This window comes from Leucopleurus acutus (assembly GCF_964270905.1).
Source record: "Leucopleurus acutus genome assembly, chromosome: 9".
Classification (NCBI taxonomy): domain Eukaryota; kingdom Metazoa; phylum Chordata; class Mammalia; order Artiodactyla; family Delphinidae; genus Leucopleurus; species Leucopleurus acutus.
Genome location: NC_139144.1, coordinates 23,041,872 through 23,060,953, shown reverse-complemented (window position 1 = coordinate 23,060,953; position 19,082 = coordinate 23,041,872). Strand labels below are relative to the sequence as shown.

General features: G+C 38.7%; 2 protein-coding genes across 2 annotated transcripts in view; one reads left to right on the top strand and one right to left on the bottom strand.

Annotated features, from left to right (window-relative positions):
- The window catches only part of ARMC10 (armadillo repeat containing 10), a 37,449-nt gene extending 22,398 nt beyond the window's left edge, over nt 1-15,051 (top strand). Inside the window, exons 5-6 of the mRNA XM_082846928.1 lie at nt 12,545-12,616; nt 13,529-15,051. Coding sequence (XP_082703054.1) covers nt 12,545-12,616; nt 13,529-13,780 — 324 coding nt within the window. The 3' untranslated portion in view covers nt 13,781-15,051. The remainder of the gene's footprint in view (nt 1-12,544; nt 12,617-13,528) is intronic.
- A 2,215-nt stretch (nt 15,052-17,266) lies between these two features.
- Nucleotides 17,267-19,082, bottom strand: part of NAPEPLD (N-acyl phosphatidylethanolamine phospholipase D) — a 43,152-nt gene continuing 41,336 nt past the window's right edge. The window contains exon 5 of the mRNA XM_082846925.1: nt 17,267-18,136. Within this exon, the coding sequence (XP_082703051.1) occupies nt 18,008-18,136 (129 nt within the window). The 3' untranslated portion in view covers nt 17,267-18,007. The remainder of the gene's footprint in view (nt 18,137-19,082) is intronic.

Here is a 19,082-nt window from a genome sequence, read left to right as displayed (position 1 = left end):
ATGGGCGCAAGAAAGTATATTATTTTTATACCCTAATGTTGAATTTCAAAGTTAACTTGTGAAAATAATCTGTTGTTTCACTTATCAATAGATGGGTATTCATTTGGTTTTCTGAAAATCAGTTTACCTTTTACTGAAGTGAAATAGCTAGCTTCACCCGCACCAGATACAGGACCATTGTGATTCAAAGAAGTCTTTGAGTGACAGTGCTGGGTAATTGAGTTTTTTGCTTACCTCAGGGTTAACAGAACTTTTTTTTTGATTCGACCGTTGTGTGTTGTAAAATCTTTCCGACACTGATACTTTTAAGTTTCAGTAATGCATGTCTCAGTGCTCCACTTTGACCTGTTATGTATCAATAGATGTAGGAGGCAACAGAGTTGGAGCTGAATTAACTGGGACACCCTGTGAAAACTGCTTGAGTAAAGCCCTCATATTGGTGTGCATTCTTACCAAGCACCACTTTTCAAGAAATACCATAAAAACAGAAGGTAGAGTAATCAAAGGCTCTAATTAGTTGAGTCAGTTGTTCATCAGTGTTTTACTGTATTGGTCTGTGTTCTCTGGCAGAGTTGAAAAAAATGCATGAGCATTTTAGAAGGACTAAATGTGAAGCCAAACTCCAGATAATCAAGTTCACTGAAGTTACTTCTGAGGTTATCAAATTGTGATTACAGCAGAGCCTTACTATAGTCCTTTTAAAATTTGTTCTGAGATGTTTTTATATGGGTTTTCCACACTTCAGGTAGCCAGACTTACTTAGATCTGGTCCAAGATGTACCCGAAGGCACTCAAAATTAAATGTAATAATTGTATTAGCAATATTTTAGGAATAATGCTCCATCCATAGGCAATTTCCAAATGCACACACCCGTCAACACCCCTCTCTCCAGGGGAGCAAGGTAACTTCCAGGCCTTGACCCCATAGAAACTGCATTCTCTCTACCGCATGGCATTGGAGCTGTTGGAAACTCTTCTGTTCTCTCTGCAGCTACTTTGCCCAAAACCTCAGAGGCACGTTGTATTCAGAGCCAAGTACTTCTGGCCTTGGGGCTGTATATATCTGTCTCAGAGATGGTTTATATATATATTTTTTTTTAACATCTTTATTGGGGTATAATTGCTTTACAATGGTGTGTTAGTTTCTGCTTTATAACAAAGTGAATCAGTTATACATATGTTCCCATATCGCTTCCCTCTTGCGTCTCCCTCCCTCCCACCCTCCCTATCCCACCCCTCCAGGCTGTCAAAAAGCACCGAGCCAATATCCCTGTGCCATGCGGCTGCTTCCCACTAGCTATCTACCTTACTACATTTGTTAGTGTGTATATGTCCATGACTCTCTCTCGCCCTGTCACAGCTCACTCTTCCCCCTCATAACCTCAAGTCCGTTCTCTAGGAGGTCTGCGTCTTTATTCCTGCCTTACCCCTAGGTTCTTCATGACATTTTTTTTTCTTAAATTCCATATATATGTGTTAGCATACGGTATTTGTCTTTTTCTTTCTGACTTACTTCACTCTGTATGACAGACTCTAGGTCTATCCACCTCATTACAAATAGCTCAATTTCGTTTCTTTTTATGGCTGAGTAATATTCTATTGTATATATGTGCCACATCTTCTTTATCCATTCATCTGATGATGGGCACTTAGGTTGTTTCCATCTCCAGGCTATTGTAAATAGAGCTGCAATGAACATTTTGGTACATGACTCTTTTTGAATTTCGGTTTTCTCAGGGTATATGCCCAGTAGTGGGATTGCTGGGTCATATGGTAGTTCTATTTGTAGTTTTTTAAGGAACCTCCATACTGTTCTCCATAGTGGCTGAACCAATTCACATTCCCACCAGCAGTGCAAGAGTGTTCCCTTTTCTCCACACCCTCTCCAGCATTTATTGTTTCTAGATTTTTTGATGATGGCCATTCTGACTGGTGTGAGATGATATCTCATTGTAGTTTTGATTTGCATTTCTCTAATGATTAATGATGTTGAGCATTCTTTCATGTTTGTTGGCAGTCTGTATATCTTCTTTGGAGAAATGTCTATTTAGGTCTTCTGCCCATTTTTGGATTGGGTTGTTTGTTTTTTTGATATTGAGCTGCATGAGCTGCTTGTAAATTTTGGAAATTAATCCTTTGTCAGTTGCTTCATTTGCAAATATTTTCTCCCATTCTGAGGGTTGTCTTTTGGTCTTGTTTATGGTTTCCTTTGCTGTGCAAAAGCTTTGAAGTTTCATTAGGTCCCATTTGTTTATTTTTGTTTTTATTTCCATTACTCTAGGAGGTGGGTCAGAAAGGATCTTGCTGTGATTTATGTCATAGAGTGTTCTGCCTATGTTTTCCTCTAAGAGTTTGATAGTTTCTGGCCTTATATTTAGGTCTTTAATCCATTTTGAGCTTATTTTTGTGTATGGTGTTAGGGAGTGATCTAATCTCATACTTTTACATGTAGCTGTCCAGTTTTCCCAGCACCAGTTATTGAAGAGGCTGTCCTTTCTCCACTGTACATTCCTGCCACCTTTATCAAAGATAAGGTGTCCATATGTGCATGGGTTTATCTCTGGGCTTTCTATCCTGTTCCATTGATCTATCTTTCTGTTTTTGTGCCAGTACCATACCGTCTTGATAACTGTAGCTTTGTAGTATAGTCTGAAGTCAGGGAGCCTGATTCCTCCAGTTCCTTTTTTCGTTCTCAAGATTGCTTTGGCTATTCGGGGTCTTTTGTGTTTCCATACAAATTGCAAAATTTTTTGTTCTAGTTCTGTGAAAAATGCCAGTGGTAGTTTGATAGGGATTGCATTGAATCTATAGATTGCTTTGGGTAGTAGAGTCATTTTCACAATGTTGATTCTTCCAATCCAAGAACATGGTATATCTCTCCATCTGTTTGTATCATCTTTAATTTCTTTCATCAGTGTCTTATAATTTTCTGCATACAGGCCTTTTGTCTCCTTAGGTAGGTTTATTCCTAGATATTTTATTCTTTTTGTTGCAATGGTGAATGGGAGTGTTTTCTTGATTTCACTTTCAGATTTTTCATCATTAGTATATAGGAATGCCAGAGATTTCTGTGCATTAATTTTGTATCCTGCCACTTTACCAAATTCATTGATTAGCTCTAGTAGTTTTCTGGTAGCATCTTTAGGATTCTCTATGTATAGGATCATGTCATCTGCAAACAGTGACAGCTTTACTTCTTCTTTTCCGATTTGGATTCCTTTTATTTCCTTTTCTTCTCTGATTGCTGTGGCTAAAACTTCCAAAACTATGTTGAAAAAGAGTGGTGAGAGTGGGCAACCTTGTCTTGTTCCTGATCTTAGTGGAAATGCTTTCAGTTTTTCACCATTGAGGATGATGTTTGCTGTGGGCTTGTCATATATGGCCTTTATTATGTTGAGGAAAGTTCCCTCTATGCCTACTTCCTGCAGGGTTTTTATCATAAATGGGTGTTGAATTTTGTCAAAAGCTTTCTCTGCATCTATTGAGATGATCATATGGTTTTTCTCCTTCAATTGTTAATATGGTTTATCACATTGATAGATTTGCGTATATTGAAGAATCCTTGCATTCCTGGAATAAACCCCACTTGATCATGGTGTATGATCCTTTTAATGTGCTGTTGGATTCTGTTTGCTAGTATTTTGTTGAGGATTTTTGCATCTATGTTCATCAGTGATATTGGCCTGTAGTTTTCTTTCTTTGTGACATCCTTGTCTGGTTTTGGTATCAAGGTGATGGTGGCCTCGTAGAAGGAGTTTGGGAGTGTTCCTCCCTCTGCTATATTTTGGAAGAGTTTGAGAAGGATAGGCGTTAGCGCTTCTCTAAATGTTTGATAGAATTCGCCTGTGAAGCCATCTGGTCCTGGGCTTTTCTGTGTTGGAAGATTTTTAATCACAGTTTCAATTTCAGTGCTTGTGATTGGTCTGTTCATATTTTCTATTTCTTCCTGATTCAGTCTTGGCAGGTTGTGCATTTCTAAGAATTTGTCCATTTCTTCCAGATTGTCCATTTTATTGGCATAGAGTTGCTTGTAGTAATCTCTCATGATCTCTTTTATTTCTGCAGTGTCAGTTGTTACCTCTCCTTTTTCATTTCTAATTCTATTGATTTGAGTCTTCTCCCTTTTTTTCTTGATGAGTCTGGCTAGTGGTTTATCTATTTTGTTTATCTTCTCAAGGAACCAGCTTTTAGTTTTATTGATCTTTGCTATTGTTTCCTTCATTTCTTTTTCATTTATTTCTGATCTGATTTTTATGATTTCTTTCCTTCTGCTAGCTTTGGGGTTTTTTTGTTCTTCTTTCTCTAATTGCTTGAGGTGCAAGGTTAGGTTGTTTATTCTAGATGTTTCCTGCTTCTTAAGGTGGGCTTGTATTGCTATAAACTTCCCCCTTAGAACTGCTTTTGCTGCATCCCACAAGTTTTGGGTCGTTGTGTCTCCATTGTCATTTGTTTCTAGGTATTTTTTGATTTCCTCTTTGATTTCTTCAGTGATCACTTCATTATTAAGTAGTGTATTGTTTAGCCTCCATGTGTTTGTATTTTTTACAGATCTTTTCCTGTAATTGATATCTAGTCTCATGGCGTTGTGGTCAGAAAAGATACTTGATACAATTTCAATTTTCTTAAATTTACCAAGGCTTGATTTGTGACCCAAGATATGATCTATCCTGGAGAATGTTTCATGAGCACTTGAGAAAAATGTGTGTTCTGTTGTTTTTGGATGGAGTGTCCTATAAATATCAATTAAGTCCATCTTGTTTAATGTATCATTTAAAGCTTGTGTTTCCTTATTTATTTTCATTTTGGATGATCTGTCCATTGGTGAAAGTGGGGTGTTAAAGTCCCCTACTATGAATGTGTTACTGTCGATTTCCCCTTTTATGGCTGTTAGTATTTGCCTTATGTATTGAGGTGCTCCTACATTGGGTGCATAAATATTTACAATTGTTATATCTTCTTCTTGGACTGATCCCTTGATCATTATGTAGTGTCCTTCTTTGTCTCTTCTAATAGTCTTTATTTTAAAGTCTATTTTGTCTGATATGAGAATTGCTACTCCAGCTTTCTTTTGGCTTCCATTTGCATGGAATATCTTTTTCCATCCCCTTACTTTCAGTCTGTATGTGTCTCTAGGTCTGAAGTGGGTCTCTTGTAGACAGCATATATAAGGGTCTTGTTTTTGTATCCATTCAGCTAATCTATGTCTTTTGGTGGGAGCATTTAGTCCATTTACATTTAAGGTAATTATCGATATGTATGTTCCTATTCCCATTTTCTAAATTGTTTTGGGTTCGTTATTATAGGTCTTTTCCTTCTCTTGTGTTTCTTGCCTAGAGAAGATCCTTTAGCATTTGTTGTAAAGCTGGTTTGGTGGTGCTGAACTCTCTCAGCTTTTGCTTGTCTGTAAAGGTTTTAATTTCTCCATCAAATCTGAATGAGATCCTTGCTGGGTAGAGTAGTCTTGGCTGCAGGTTTTTCTCCTTCATCACTTTCAGTATGTCCTGCCACTCCCTTCTGGCTTGTAGGGTTTCTGCTGAGAGATCAGCTGTTAACCTTATGGGGATTCCCTTATGTGTTATTTGTTGTTTTTCCCTTGCTGCTTTTAATATGCTTTCTTTGTATTTAATTTTGGACAGTTTGATTAATATGTGTCTTGGCATGTTTCTCCTTGTATTTATCCTGTATGGCACTCTCTGTGCTTCCTGGACTTGATTAAGTATTTCCTTTCCCATATTAGGGAAGTTTTCAACTATAATCTCTTCAAATATTTTCTCAGTCCCTTTCTTTTTCTCTTCCTCTTCTGGAACCCCTATAATTCGAATGTTGGTGCGTTTAATGTTGTCCCAGAGGTCTCTGAGACTGTCCTCAGTTCTTTTCATTCTTTTTTCTTTATTCTGCTCTGCAGTAGTTATTTCCACTATTTTATCTTCCAGGTCACTTATCCGTTCTTCTGCCTCAGTTATTCTGCTATTGATCCCATCTAGAGTACTTTTAATTTCATTTATTGTGTTGTTCATCGTTGCTTGTTTCATCTTTAGTTCTTCTAGGCCCTTGTTAACTGATTCTTGCATTTTGTCCATTCTATCTCCAAGATTTTGGATCATCCTTACTATCATTATTCTGAATTCTTTTTCAGGTAGACTGCCTATTTCCTCTTCATTTGTTAGGTCTGGTGCATTTTTATCTTGCTCCTTTATCTGCTGTGTGTTTTTCTGTCTTCTCATTTTGCTTATCTTACTGTGTTTGGGGTCTCCTTTTTGCAGGCTGCAGGTTCGTAGTTCCTGCTGTTTTTGATGTCTGTCTCCAGTGGCTAAGGTTGGTTCAGTGGGTTGTGTAGGCTTCCTGGTGGAGGGGACTAGTGCCTGTGTTGTGGTGGATGAGGCTGGATCTTGTCTCTCTAGTGGGCAGGTTCACGTCTGGTGGTGTGTTTTGGGGTGTCTGTGGCCTTATTATGATTTTAGGCAGCCTCTCTGCTAATGGGTGGGGTTGTGTTCCTGTTTTGCTAGTTGTTTGGCATAGGTTGTCCAGCACTGTGGCTTGCTGGTCGTTGAGTGAAGCTGGGTGCTGGTGTTAAGATGGAGGTCTCTGGGAGATTTTCGCCGTTTGATATTATGTGGAGCTGGGAGGTCTCTTGTGGACCAGTGTCCTGAAGTTGGCTCTCCTACCTCAGAGGCAGAGCCCTGCCTCCTGGCTGGAGCACCAAGAGCTTTTCATCCACACGGCTCAGAATAAAAGGGAGAAAAAGTAGAGGGAATTAGTAGAAGTATGAGGAAAGAAAGAAGGAAAGGAGGGTAGGAAGGAAGGAAGAAAGAAAGAAAGAAGCAAAGAAGGCAAGAAGGAAAGAAAGGGAGGGAGGGAGGAAGGAAGGAAGGAGGGAAAGAAGGAAAAAAGAAAGAAAGAAGATAAAGTAAAAATAAAATAAAGTATAATAAAGTTATTGAATTTAAAAATTCTTATTTAGAAAAAAAAAAAAGGACGGATAGAACCTTAGGACAAATGTTGGAAGCAAAGCTATACAGACAAAATCTTACACAGAAGCATGCACATACACCCTCACTAAAAGAGGTAAATGGGGAAAAATCATAAATCTTGCTGTCAGAGACCACCTCCTCAATTTGGGATGATTCGTTGTCTAAAGGAGGGAAGGAAGGAAGGAAAGAAAGAAAGAACGAAGGTAAAGTATACTAACGTTATTAAAATTAAAGTTGATTATTAAGAAAATTTTTAAAAAAAACCATGGACGGAGAGAACCCTAGGACAAATGGTGGAAGCAAGACTATACAGACAAGATCTCACACAGAAGCATACACATACACATTCACAAAAAGAGGAAAAGGGAAAAAAATCATAGATCTTGCTCCTAAAGTCCACTTCCTTAATTTGGGATGATTGGTTGTCTATTCATGTATTCCACAGATGCAGGGTACATCAAGTTGATTGTGGAGCTTTAATCCGCTGCTTCTGAGGCTGCTGGGAGAGATTTCCCTTTCTCTTCTTCTCACAGCTCCCAGGGGCTCAGCTTTGGATTTGGCCCTGCCACTGCGTGTAGGTCGCTGGAGGGCGTCTGTTTTTTGCTCAGACAGGATGGGGTTAAAGGAGCCGCTGATTCGGGGGCTCTGGCGCACTCAGGCGGGCGGGGAGGGAGGGGCCCGGAGTGCGGGGCGGGCCTGCGGCGGCAAAGGCTGGCGTGACTTTGCACCAGCCTGAGGCGCGCTGTGCGTTCTCCCGGGGAAGTTGTCCCTGGATCCCGGGAACCTGGCAGTGGCGGGCTGCACAGGCTCCGCGGAAGAGGAGTGTGGAGAGTGACCTGTGCTCGCACCCAGGCCCCTCGGTGGCGGCAGCAGCAACCTTAGCGTCTCCCGCCCGTCTCTGGGGTCCGCGCTTTTAGCCACGGCTCGCGCCCGTCTCTGGGGTTCGCGCTTTTAGCCGCGGCTCGCGCCCGTCTCCGGAGTTCCCTCAAGCAGCGTTCTTAAACTCCTCTCCTCACGCCCCAGGAAACAAAGAGGGAAGAAAAAGTCTCTTGCCTCTTCGGCAGGTGCAGACTTTTCCAGGTGCAGACTTTTCCCCGCACTCCCTCCCGGCTAGCCGTGGTGCACTAACCCCTTCAGGCTATGTTCAAGCTGCCAACCCCAGTCCTCTCCCTGCGCTCCGTCCGAAACCGAAACCCGAGCCTCAGAGCCTCAGCTCGCAGCCCCGCCCGCCCCGGCGGGTGAGCAGACAAGCCTCTCGGGCTGGTGAGTGCCGGTCGGCACCAATCCTCTGTGCGGGAATCTCCCTGCTTTGCCCTCCGCACCCGTTGCTGTGCACTCCTCCGCGGCTTCGAAGCTCCCCCCTCCGCCCCCCGCAGTCTCCGCCCGCGAAGGGGCTTCCTAGTGTGTGGAAACTTTTCCTCCTTCACAGCTCCCTCCCACTGGTGCAGGTGCCGTGCCTATTCTTTTGTCTCTGTTTTTTCTTTTTTTTTCTTTTGCCCTACCCAGGTACGTGGGGAGTTTCTTGCATTTTGGGAGGTCTGAGGTCTTCTGCCAGCGTTCAGTAGGTGTTCTGTAGGAGTTGTTCCACGTGTAGATGTATTTCTGGTGTATCTGTGGGGAGGAAGGTGATCTCCGCGTCTTACTCTTCCGCCATCTTCAAGGTCCCCCGGTTTATATTTTATGACATGTTGAAAGTGACTCACACCACAATACTATGTTCATTTTTGGTTTGTTTTGTTTTGCCACTACATTGCCTAGCGGGTATTTCTGGGATAGAAAATTTGCTTTTTTCGTCTGTCTGGGAGGCTAACCACCAGTTGTTTCTCCATTAAACAATGACTTTAGGGACTTTCCTGGCAGTCCAGTGGTTAAGACTTCGCCTTCCAATGCTGGGGGTTGCGGGTTCGATCCCTGGTCGGGGCCGCTTGGCCAAAACTCCAAAACATAAAACAGAAGCAATATTGTAACAAATTCAATAAAGACTTAAAAAATGGTCCACCTCAAAAAAGTCTTTTAAAAAAAATGAGTTTAAAGTTGCAACTTGCAAATGAACTTTTGGATAATGATCCATTTGTAAGTGGAAGAATGTATCCATTTTAGATATTTTCTTAGTAAAAAACCACCAACATGAATTTTTTAAATCTTTATTTTTAATAAGTGATCTCACTCTACTATAATAACCTCTTGGGTTCAACACTGATTCATAACTAAATACGAATAGTAGAAGGTGAATTTAAATAAACCTTGTGTTTGCTACATCTGCCATGAGAACAAAAGTAAGTAATGGCTTAAAAGAAATGTCCTAGAGCCACCACAAGATGGCATATGTGACACAAGAAAAAGTTACGGTTCAATAGGACAGACCGTGGTTTCAAAACAAAATACCATATACATGTTTAATCTGTAGTTGTACTCTAACTTTATATATATTTTTTCTCACCTTTAACACACGAGACGTAAACCCAGGTCACGAGTCTAAAAGCGGGCGGCTGATTTCTATCTTTCTATCTTTATACTTTTTATTTTATATTGGAGTATTGTTGATTTACAATGTTGTGTTAGTTTCAGGTGTACAGCAAAGTGATTCAGGTATACATATACATATTATTTTTCAAATTCTTTTCCCATTTAGATAAATACAAAATATTGAATAGAGTTACCCGAGCTACAGAGTAAGTCCTTCATGGTTATCTATTTTAAATAGTGTTTATATGTTAAACCAGAACTCCTAATTTATCCCTCCCAACACTATTCCCCGGTGGTCACCCTAAGTTTGTTTTTGAAGACTGTCTGTTTCTGTTTTGTAAATTAGTTCATTTGTATCATTTTTTTTTAGATTCCACATACAAGCGATATCATATGATGTTTGTCTTTCTCTGTCTGATTGACTTCACTTAGTATGATCATATCCAGGTCCATTCACGTTGCTACAAATGGCATTATTTCATTTTTTTAAGGCTGAGTAATATTTCCTTATATATGTACCACATCTTCTTTATCCATCCACCCGTCGATGGACATTTTAGTTGCTTCCATGTCTGGGCTAGTGTAAATAGCCCCGCAAGGAAGGTTGGGGTGTATGTGTCTTTTTGAGTTATCGTTTTCTCCGGATATACGCCTAGGAGTGGGATTGCCAGATCATATGGCAGCTGTTTCTTAAGGAACCTCCCTACTCTTCTCCATAGTGGCAGTCACCAATTTACATTCCCACCGACAGTGTAGGAGGGTTCCCTTTTCTCCATGCCCTCTCCAGTATTGTTTGACTTTTGGATGATGACCATTCTGACTGGTACCCCTTGATACCCCCTCGTGCTTTTTTTTTTTCTATTGGAGTATAATTGCTTTACAATATTGTGTTAGTTTCTGCTGTACAGTGAAGTGAATCAGCTATGTGTATACCTATATCCCCTCCCTTTTGGTCCTCCCTCCCATCTGCCTATTCCACCCCCCATCCCACCCATCTAGGTCGTGTCAGAGCACCGAGGTTAACTTCCTGTTTTATAGCAGGTACCTGCTAGCTCTCTATTTCATGCGTGGTGGTGTATATGTCGATACTGATCTCCCAATTCATCCCACCCTCCGCTTCCCCCACCCCGTGTCCACATGTCCTTTCTCTATGTCTGCATCTCTATTCCTGCCCTGCAAATACGTTAATGTGTACCATTTTCTAGATTCCATGTATATGCGTTAATATATAGTGCCTGTTACCAATTTACATTCCCACTGATAGCGTAAGAGGGTTCCTTTTTCTCCGTGTGCTTTCCAGTGTTTATTGTGTGTAGATTTAAAGATGATGGACATTCTGAGTGATGGAACATGATGCCTCATTTTACTTTTCATTTGCATTTCTCTAGAAATAAGTGATGTTGAGCATCTTTTTTGTTCCTCTTGGCCACATGTATGTCTTCTTTGGAGAAATGTTTATTTAGGTCTTCTCATTGTTTGGGTTATTTTTTTATATTGAGCTTCATGAGCTCTTTGTATATTTTGGAAATTAACCCCTGTTGGTCACATCATTTGCAAATATTTTCTCCCACCCTGTAGGTTGTCTCATCGTTTCTATGGTTTCTTTTGCTGTGCAGAACCCTCCTGCACTCTTTGAAATTTATCATGAACATGTATTAATTTTAGTTAAAAGTTTTAAATGATAAAAATAGTAAAAGTAGGGAAAGTCTTATATCTTTCTATTTAACAAATTAATATGTACAGTGTGATCAAAGGAATGTGTATTAGGATATGTATATGAGAAAATACCAAACTTAGTATCATTTCTAGTCATGGAAATGTGAATTTCATTTTCCTTTCTGCTTTTCTGTAGTTAAAAATAATGTTCTATAGTAAACACATAATGCCTTTGTAATTCAAAAAAGGTTTATATAATAATATCCGGGTCTCTTCCAGGGAGTAATGGAGGGCACATTTGTCACTTTTTCCTGATTTCAGTCTGCTCTCCCTGCTCCTCACTTTCTGCAATTTCAAGTATCTTGTAGAAAGTATACTTTTATATGACTCGCATTTTTTTTTTGGCTGCCTTGGGTCTTCGTTGCTGCGCGCAGAGTTTCTCTAGTTGTGGCGAGCCGGGGTTACTCGTCGTTGCGGTGCGTGGGCTTCTCATCACGGTGGCTTCTCTTGTTACAGAGCGTGGGCTCTAGAGCGCAGGCTCAGTAGTTGCAGCGCACGGGCTTAATTGCTCCGTGGCATGTGGGATCTTCTCGGACCAGGGCTCGAACCCGTGTCCCCCACATTGGCAGGTGGATTCATTTTTTTTTTCTTTTTATATAGCAAGTTCTTATCAGTTATCTATTTTATACATGTTAGTGTATACATGTCAATCCCAATCTCCCAGTTCATCCCACCACCACCATCCCCCCCGCCACTTTCCCCCTTTGGTGTCCACACGTTTGTCCCCTGCATCCGTGTGGCAGGCGGATTCTTAACCACTGCACCACCAGTGAAGCGCCACGACTCGCATTTTTAAAGGAAGAATTCCATTTGAATGTTTTCATTACTGACTTTTCAGTTATAAGTGATGAGTTCTGATATTTTGGCTAGTCAGCTATAAGATAACATTTGCTTATTTATGTCACTGCGTAGTTAAATGATTGTACAGTTTTTCACATAGAAACGATAAGCTCCAAGAATCATAGAAACCTAGTATAAAGCACCATATTGTTAGTCTTCATAACCAAACTATCCCCAAATTTTCATACTTGAAGTAGAAACAGGTTTGAGAGATTCGTTTTTTTGTTCTAAAGATATTTCACTTAACAGTAATCGTAATAAAGATTATTTATGTAACACATGTTAAACTTACTCTGTGTTAGGTATTTCTGTGCGCCAGGGGTAGGTAGCTAAGATGTTCATTATTTTCTCCCTGTCTCCCTATCAGTATCATTGGAAAACTAAGGTTTTAAATAAGAGGAATTGAGAAAGCTTCGTGGAATGGAGAAAATTTGAGTCAGACGTTGAAGAATAGGCAGGACTTTAAAATGTGGACTTGGTTGGGGGACAGCATGCCAGGGAGAGAAAACCCACGCTTGCTAGTCTGAAATAAACTAATGTTCTTATTTCAGGTTCAAGTTTTAAAACTGCTTTTGAATTTGTCGGAAAATCCAGCCATGACAGATGGACTCCTTGGTGCCAAAGTAAGTTCAGTAGCTTACATATTTGTTTTGTCCATACAAATATATAGATTTGGACAGACAGATCTGGAAGGAAAGGATTTACCTCAAATATTAACAGGGATTATCTCTGAGGAGCAATATTAGAGGTGGGGTTTTTTTTTTGGTTCTTTCTGCTGATATGAATTTCCTATAATTTCTGTAATGAACGTATTTTACTTTTAAAAATCATTTTGAAAAGTTCTCCCTAGCAATAATGAATTATATTTTTTCTGTCTATGTCCAATTTGGGGTACTTATATATCATCACGTTTTATATTTGACCTGCTTATGTTCAGTGTATCTTAGTATCCACTGACACACTAGTATTTACGGAGGCCGCAGTATGTGCCTGATGCCAGGCTGAGTGCCAGGATACACCAGTGAGTACAGCATTACCTGGTGCTTGTCCTCGTGAGCTTACAGTCTAGGGAGAGGAGACAAAAATATGTAAGAAAGGAGCAGTTAAAAGCTGTGGTATTTTGAAGGAAGCATAGGTTAGTGCTGTGGTAGAATGGACCTCACGTCCTATAGAAAAGGGACCCTGTCATATTCATCTGCTCAGCCCTATGCCCTGCACACTGTGTTTGGTGAATTAATGAGTTTCCATGATGACTGTATATGATGGATCTTAAAGAGGAAATGGGTGTTTTTCCAAATGACTACATTCTAGGATTCCAAGGAAATAGTATTTTTTAGCTAAAACACAGAACCTCTTTTTTCCATTAGTATATGACATAGGAGTGCCTAAGATTTTACACATTTACGTTACGCAGTCTTAGGGATAGTTTTCTATGACAAGATCTTTAAAATGCATTTACTACAGCTTTAAAATGTGAACATACACATGGAAAATGTTTTCATATATTTTTTAATCTTCATTGTTTCCTACTTCAGGTGGATTCATCATTCCTTTCCCTTTATGATGGCCATGTAGCAAAGGAGATTCTTCTTCGAGTTCTCACACTGTTTCAGAATATAACTACCTGCCTCGAAAAGGAAGGCCGTTTAGCTATTCAGCCAACTTTCACTGAAGGTTCACTGTTTTACCTGTTATATGGAGAAGAATGTGCCCAGAAAATGAGAGCTTTAGTTTATCACCATGATGCAGATGTGAAGGAAAAGGTAACAATGATACCAAAATTCTAACTGGTTGGTCATATTTTTCCAAAGAGTAATGCAGTCTAGAAATAATACACATAAACTTCTCATTTTTCACCTTCCTTACAAAGGGATTCTTTGAACTGCTGAATTTAAACAAACAGTAAATATCACCTTCCATCATTAACACAGCTACAACTTGCCCTGGTCTCGGACCATTTTATTGATACCAAAATAAGAGCTTGTTCTGAAACCATTTTGTTTTTATTTTGCTTTTTGCTAAGCTACTTCAGTTATCCTCTACAGGGAGTGACAGTGACCTTTTTATGTGTAAGCTACCCTTCCACTGTTGGCAGTGATTTGCAGTTATGCATCTGGGACAGCAGCAGTATGTTTCATAAGCGCCCTAGGAAGGACCCGAGATCAATCCCAGACTCCCAAGGCCACCTGCCACTCTTTCAGGTCTGTTCTAATCATTAGAATCTATTCTAGTCTATGTAAACTGTTAGAAATGTTTCCTAGTACTCACCCACTCCCATTCAGTTTGATGTGTATAACATACTGGGATCAATCAAAATCCATCCAAAGGCAAAGGCAATTGGTTAAATCAGTTATATAGTCTTTAAAGAGAATGAAGCAAGTCTGAATGTGCTGATATGGAAAGACATCCATGAAATATGGTTGTTTTTCAAAATACATGTTGTAGAAAAATATGACCCCATTTGTGGTTTTCTTAAATCAAAAAATGTATGCTTATATATGGACAGAACACTTCTTTCATATATAGGCATTTTGGTATATATATCTAGAATGAAAGCCACACTCCTGAGAATAGGATTAGGGAGTAAGGAAATGACTTTTCTATGTACACCTTCTAGTGTGTACATAGAATTTTGTGTACATTGTGTACATTTGAATTTTTTACTCTGGGCATAAATTTCATAATTTTTTTAAATAAAAATGTCATAGGATTATTTTCTCCCCTTAATTGAAAGAAGTTTTATTCATTAATTTTCACCCATATTTTACATGATTAAAATTACAAGATATGAAAAATTCTCAGCAGTTATTTTTAATAGTATTTTTATCCCATAAGCTACTCTAACAATTCGAATTCAGCCAGGTTCCCCCCTCCAGGTTTTGTAATATTCAAGTTCATAACCACCACCATGCTTAGTTATTAAGTAAATCAATTTGTAAGCAGAAGCTTTCCTAGTCATGTATTTAAGGCAAAGCTTTAAGAGAAGAGTACTTTAAATTTCATTTGTAAATACATAGATTTCCATAGGAAGTCACAAATCCTCAAACAGAAAAATGGGCTTTATCAGGGTTATCCTTGTAAATACATAGATTTCCATAGGAAGTCACAAATCCTCAAACAGAAAAATGGGCTTTATCAGGGTTATCCTGATACAGAAATGAAACTTGGGAGACATATTTTTACAGTATAAATATGATGAAAATGTGAAAATTCTAAATTAGCTACAGCAGTAATAATGTACATTATGAAGGCTAAGGATCATTTATCAAGTGATGCAAACATAAGTATTAACTCCCTGAAAGGCACATTTCTTTATAACAATTTTGCTTAATCTTCCTCCTTGTTTACTGAAAATATATATTCAAAATGTACACACATTAAAACGAAGATTTGATTTCAATGTGCGGTAGCAGCATTGGATTCTAAAACACCCTCTCTTCTTTTCCTCTATTATTAGTTTGAACAAATAACGTTTCCTGGAGATGAGAGCATTGAGTTTGAAATGTCAAAATGCTAGAGAAAAGGGGGAGTCATCTAGAAAGAATTCCACAGGGAAAGTGCACAGTTCGATCTTTACCTATGTAGGTAGGTCATGGCACATCTTACCTTTTTTGGGTGGGCTTTCTCCTAATTGATGGTCCCACCCTCTTGGGCAGTGAGTTTCAAAGTGTTCTTCAGTTATCACGGGAGAAAGGGATTTCAATAAAATCTTACATGTTGGTATGGATGCTGGCTAATCAAAGAGGAAAATGAAATTGACTTAGAGGATGAGACAAATGAAAAGGTATTATGACATGTATTAGACTGAATGGAGGGAACAGAGTGGATTAGTCTTTTCAAAATTTGTTTTTGCTTTGTACATAAAACCCTTCAAAACGTGGATAGGAGAGATGAAGCTCAGTGTACTTCCTAATGAACAAAATGTCAAAGTGGAAGGAATGCAAATAGTCATAAAACTTACAGCTTGGAGGAAGCCTAGAAAATGAGGCAGGCCCAATTAAGTGGAACTTAGAACATAATTTAAAGTGCTTGGAGACCCCTCAGTTAAACAGTACATGTGAATACAAAATTAACATTAAGGCCACTCAAGGAGAAGAAATAATTAAGCAAGATGTGCTTGGCTTGCTTCATAGAGCAGAGGTGTAAGAGATGAATTTTCCGTCTGGCGTGCAACAGCAAGGAAGGTAACCACAGAACTCTGGCTAGTATTAGGGCAACCTATGCCAAAGCTAATCCACCATAAGCCAAACATCTTGATTCCCATCTGTTTGCTAAATGTTCCTTTGGAGTGAAAAAGTGGGTTTTTTTTTCCTGAAAGTTTATGGGGAAATTTTTTGTGCTTTAGTGCCCACGAATCACATACATTCAGCTATATTACATATACATTTCCCCTTGACAGATTTGCATCTTTGTAGATAAAAATGCTAAATTTTGATAAATATTATTTACATTTATTTTGGCTATTATTCTCCAAATTTACAAAATGTGGGAGACAAAGTTGTTAGTCCTCAATGTTTAGTGTCCTTATGTGCTTGAACATATATTATCAAAAGCATTAGCCTATTTTCCACTTTCAAATCTACCTACCTGTATTAGGCAGTGATATCTGAAGATATCATTTTCTCCCTTATATTTTCCAAGTGTTTTTTTTTTAAAAAAAGACTTATTTATTCTTCACAGTTTTGGGAGGTAGGTGAAAATCATCCTCTTGTTGCACGTGAGGACACTGAGGCACACTGAGCTTAGGTGACAGAGAATCCAAGGCAGAAGCAGGATTAAAAGTCAGATTAAGTGGCTAACATGCATATATATACGTGAAAATAAATTACAGGGCACTACCTGGGTAGCATTTGGTGTAGGAAACCTATTTTGATTATTTTGTGTGAATAAAGTTCATTTCACTGAGGCTGGATTGGGAAGACAGAATGGGCCTCTAATCAGCTCTCTCATTTAGGAAGGTTCAGAGTAATGGAGTGCGTGTAGAGCCTGTCTAGGACTAAAACTCAGGGCAGTGGACTCCCAGAATCACTGTCTTTTTTTTTAACCACTAATATTCCACACTGGCTTAATAAAAGTAGAACCGTGCTTAAGGATCATGTAATATAAAATATAAGAGAATCATGTAAAACAGAAAATATTTATAAAGCTCACTGACATACTGGGGTTTGAGCTAAGAAACCAGAAAAAATAATGAGTATATATATATAGAGAGAGAGAGAGAGAAGATGGAATATGGAAAGAATAAAATTTAACTCAAAGTATATGGTCTATTAACATTTAATATCTGCATTTATCTTTGTAAATTATTTCCTTGCAGCTATATTTGTGCTGAGCAGGTCTGACTTTTAGATTAAAAATAAAGCATTTCACAAATCATGTTCTCATAACCACACTTCCCCTTCCTCTGCCCAGCTCAGAGGGCTTTTGATTTGGGGATTGTAGGTATGCCACAGAGTATATTATTCCTCTCTTTAAAAAAAATGGTAACTTAGCCCAAACTCCTATGTTTTTATGTTTAAAAAAATAAATCTCTTAACATTTGGCATATAACCATGTGGGGAATCAATGTCATCATTTGCTCTAACATGACTGTAAGAAATATGTTTCTGTGTGCAGGCCTGTGAGAAAATCTAGGTAGGTAGTCAGCCTTGACTTACCTTGCAGAAGGCCCCTAAGAATAGAAAAACAGAAATGAGTTTTTAAAATCAGTTTTTCATAATCTCAAAACTCTACCACTAAAGTAGAATGCTTTAGTAAAAAAAAATTCCATTGCAATGTTTATGTCACTGAGACATGACTTAAAATCCACATTAGCCTTCATTATGTAAATGACCCACCTTGAACTCTTCTCTGTTTATAAGAACTGGCAATCATATTAAGCAGGTTACAACATAGAACACAAACCTGCAGAAGTTGTTTCCAAATGTAAAAGATCGTAATATTCATGAATTTCTTAGTCTTTTTGGATTTATATCCGATGATGCCTTTTTCATTAAAAGCTCCTGTGCTCATATTTACTCAAAGTTGTCATCATCAGTATTAAGGTATCTTGACTCTCCATGCTTCAAGACAAAAAAATCTTCAGTCTTAAGTCCATATCTTTCTAGAGCCTCACTCAGTTTCACTGGAGGTTCTAAGTAATGCTGGCAAAGGGCAGAGAGAAACAAAAATGGAAAACGATTAAGCATACATATATTTGGGGGGATATATGCCAAACAAATAACCAAACAGCCTACTTAAAGTAATGCTCTTCCTTTTCACTGAAGCATTAGCAAATGAGTCCATCATACTTTCTAATATAGAATCATTAAGCCAATAGAAATGTCATATTTATCAGTCTGTTAACACCATGCATGTCAAATTTGGCCAACTTAGATTGAGCATTATTAGACTGCATGAACTCTGATTAGACTGCATGAAGTCTGATCACTGTTTCCCTACAGGAAATCCCAGTCTAAATGGAATCAATGCTAAAGAATTAAGTGTTACCAATAGTTTGGGAGAGAAACCTAGATTATAAGGAAGAGTATGTGTGTACAAGCAAACGCTAGAGAAAATATTTTTGGCTGAAGAAGGGTTGTCATCCCCAAACCCCAACCAAATACTGATTCTGTAGTCTATGGATTGAAGAGGGGCCTCAGGAAAAGAGATTTAACAGGTGGAGTTACCTTTTGTTTCCTCACCTTTTCATAACTCAAAAAAAATAAAGACAGCACACTGTTGAAGAATGTTTCAACATACTCAAATATTTACCAAATAAATTGAAACCACTTGAACATGTGTTACAGTTAAAGAAAGGAAAAGGTATAAAAGAAATCATTTCACCAGTTATTTCTCTTTCGAGCTAAATATTTACAGTGTATAGTAGCTATTTTTACAGCAAATAAAGGAAAAAAACAGGTATTACACAAAGGGTTTTTTCCCCAATTTCAATTAGAAAAGCTATAAAATGTTAAAATTAAAGCAGAAATAAAAATCAGTCTCTACTCTGATCGCTGGTGCTAAGTCTGCTTCTTCCCTCCATGCAGCAATGACTGGTGAGCACCCAGAAAGCAGCCAGGTCAGTGAACTTCCTAGAGCTTTCATCCC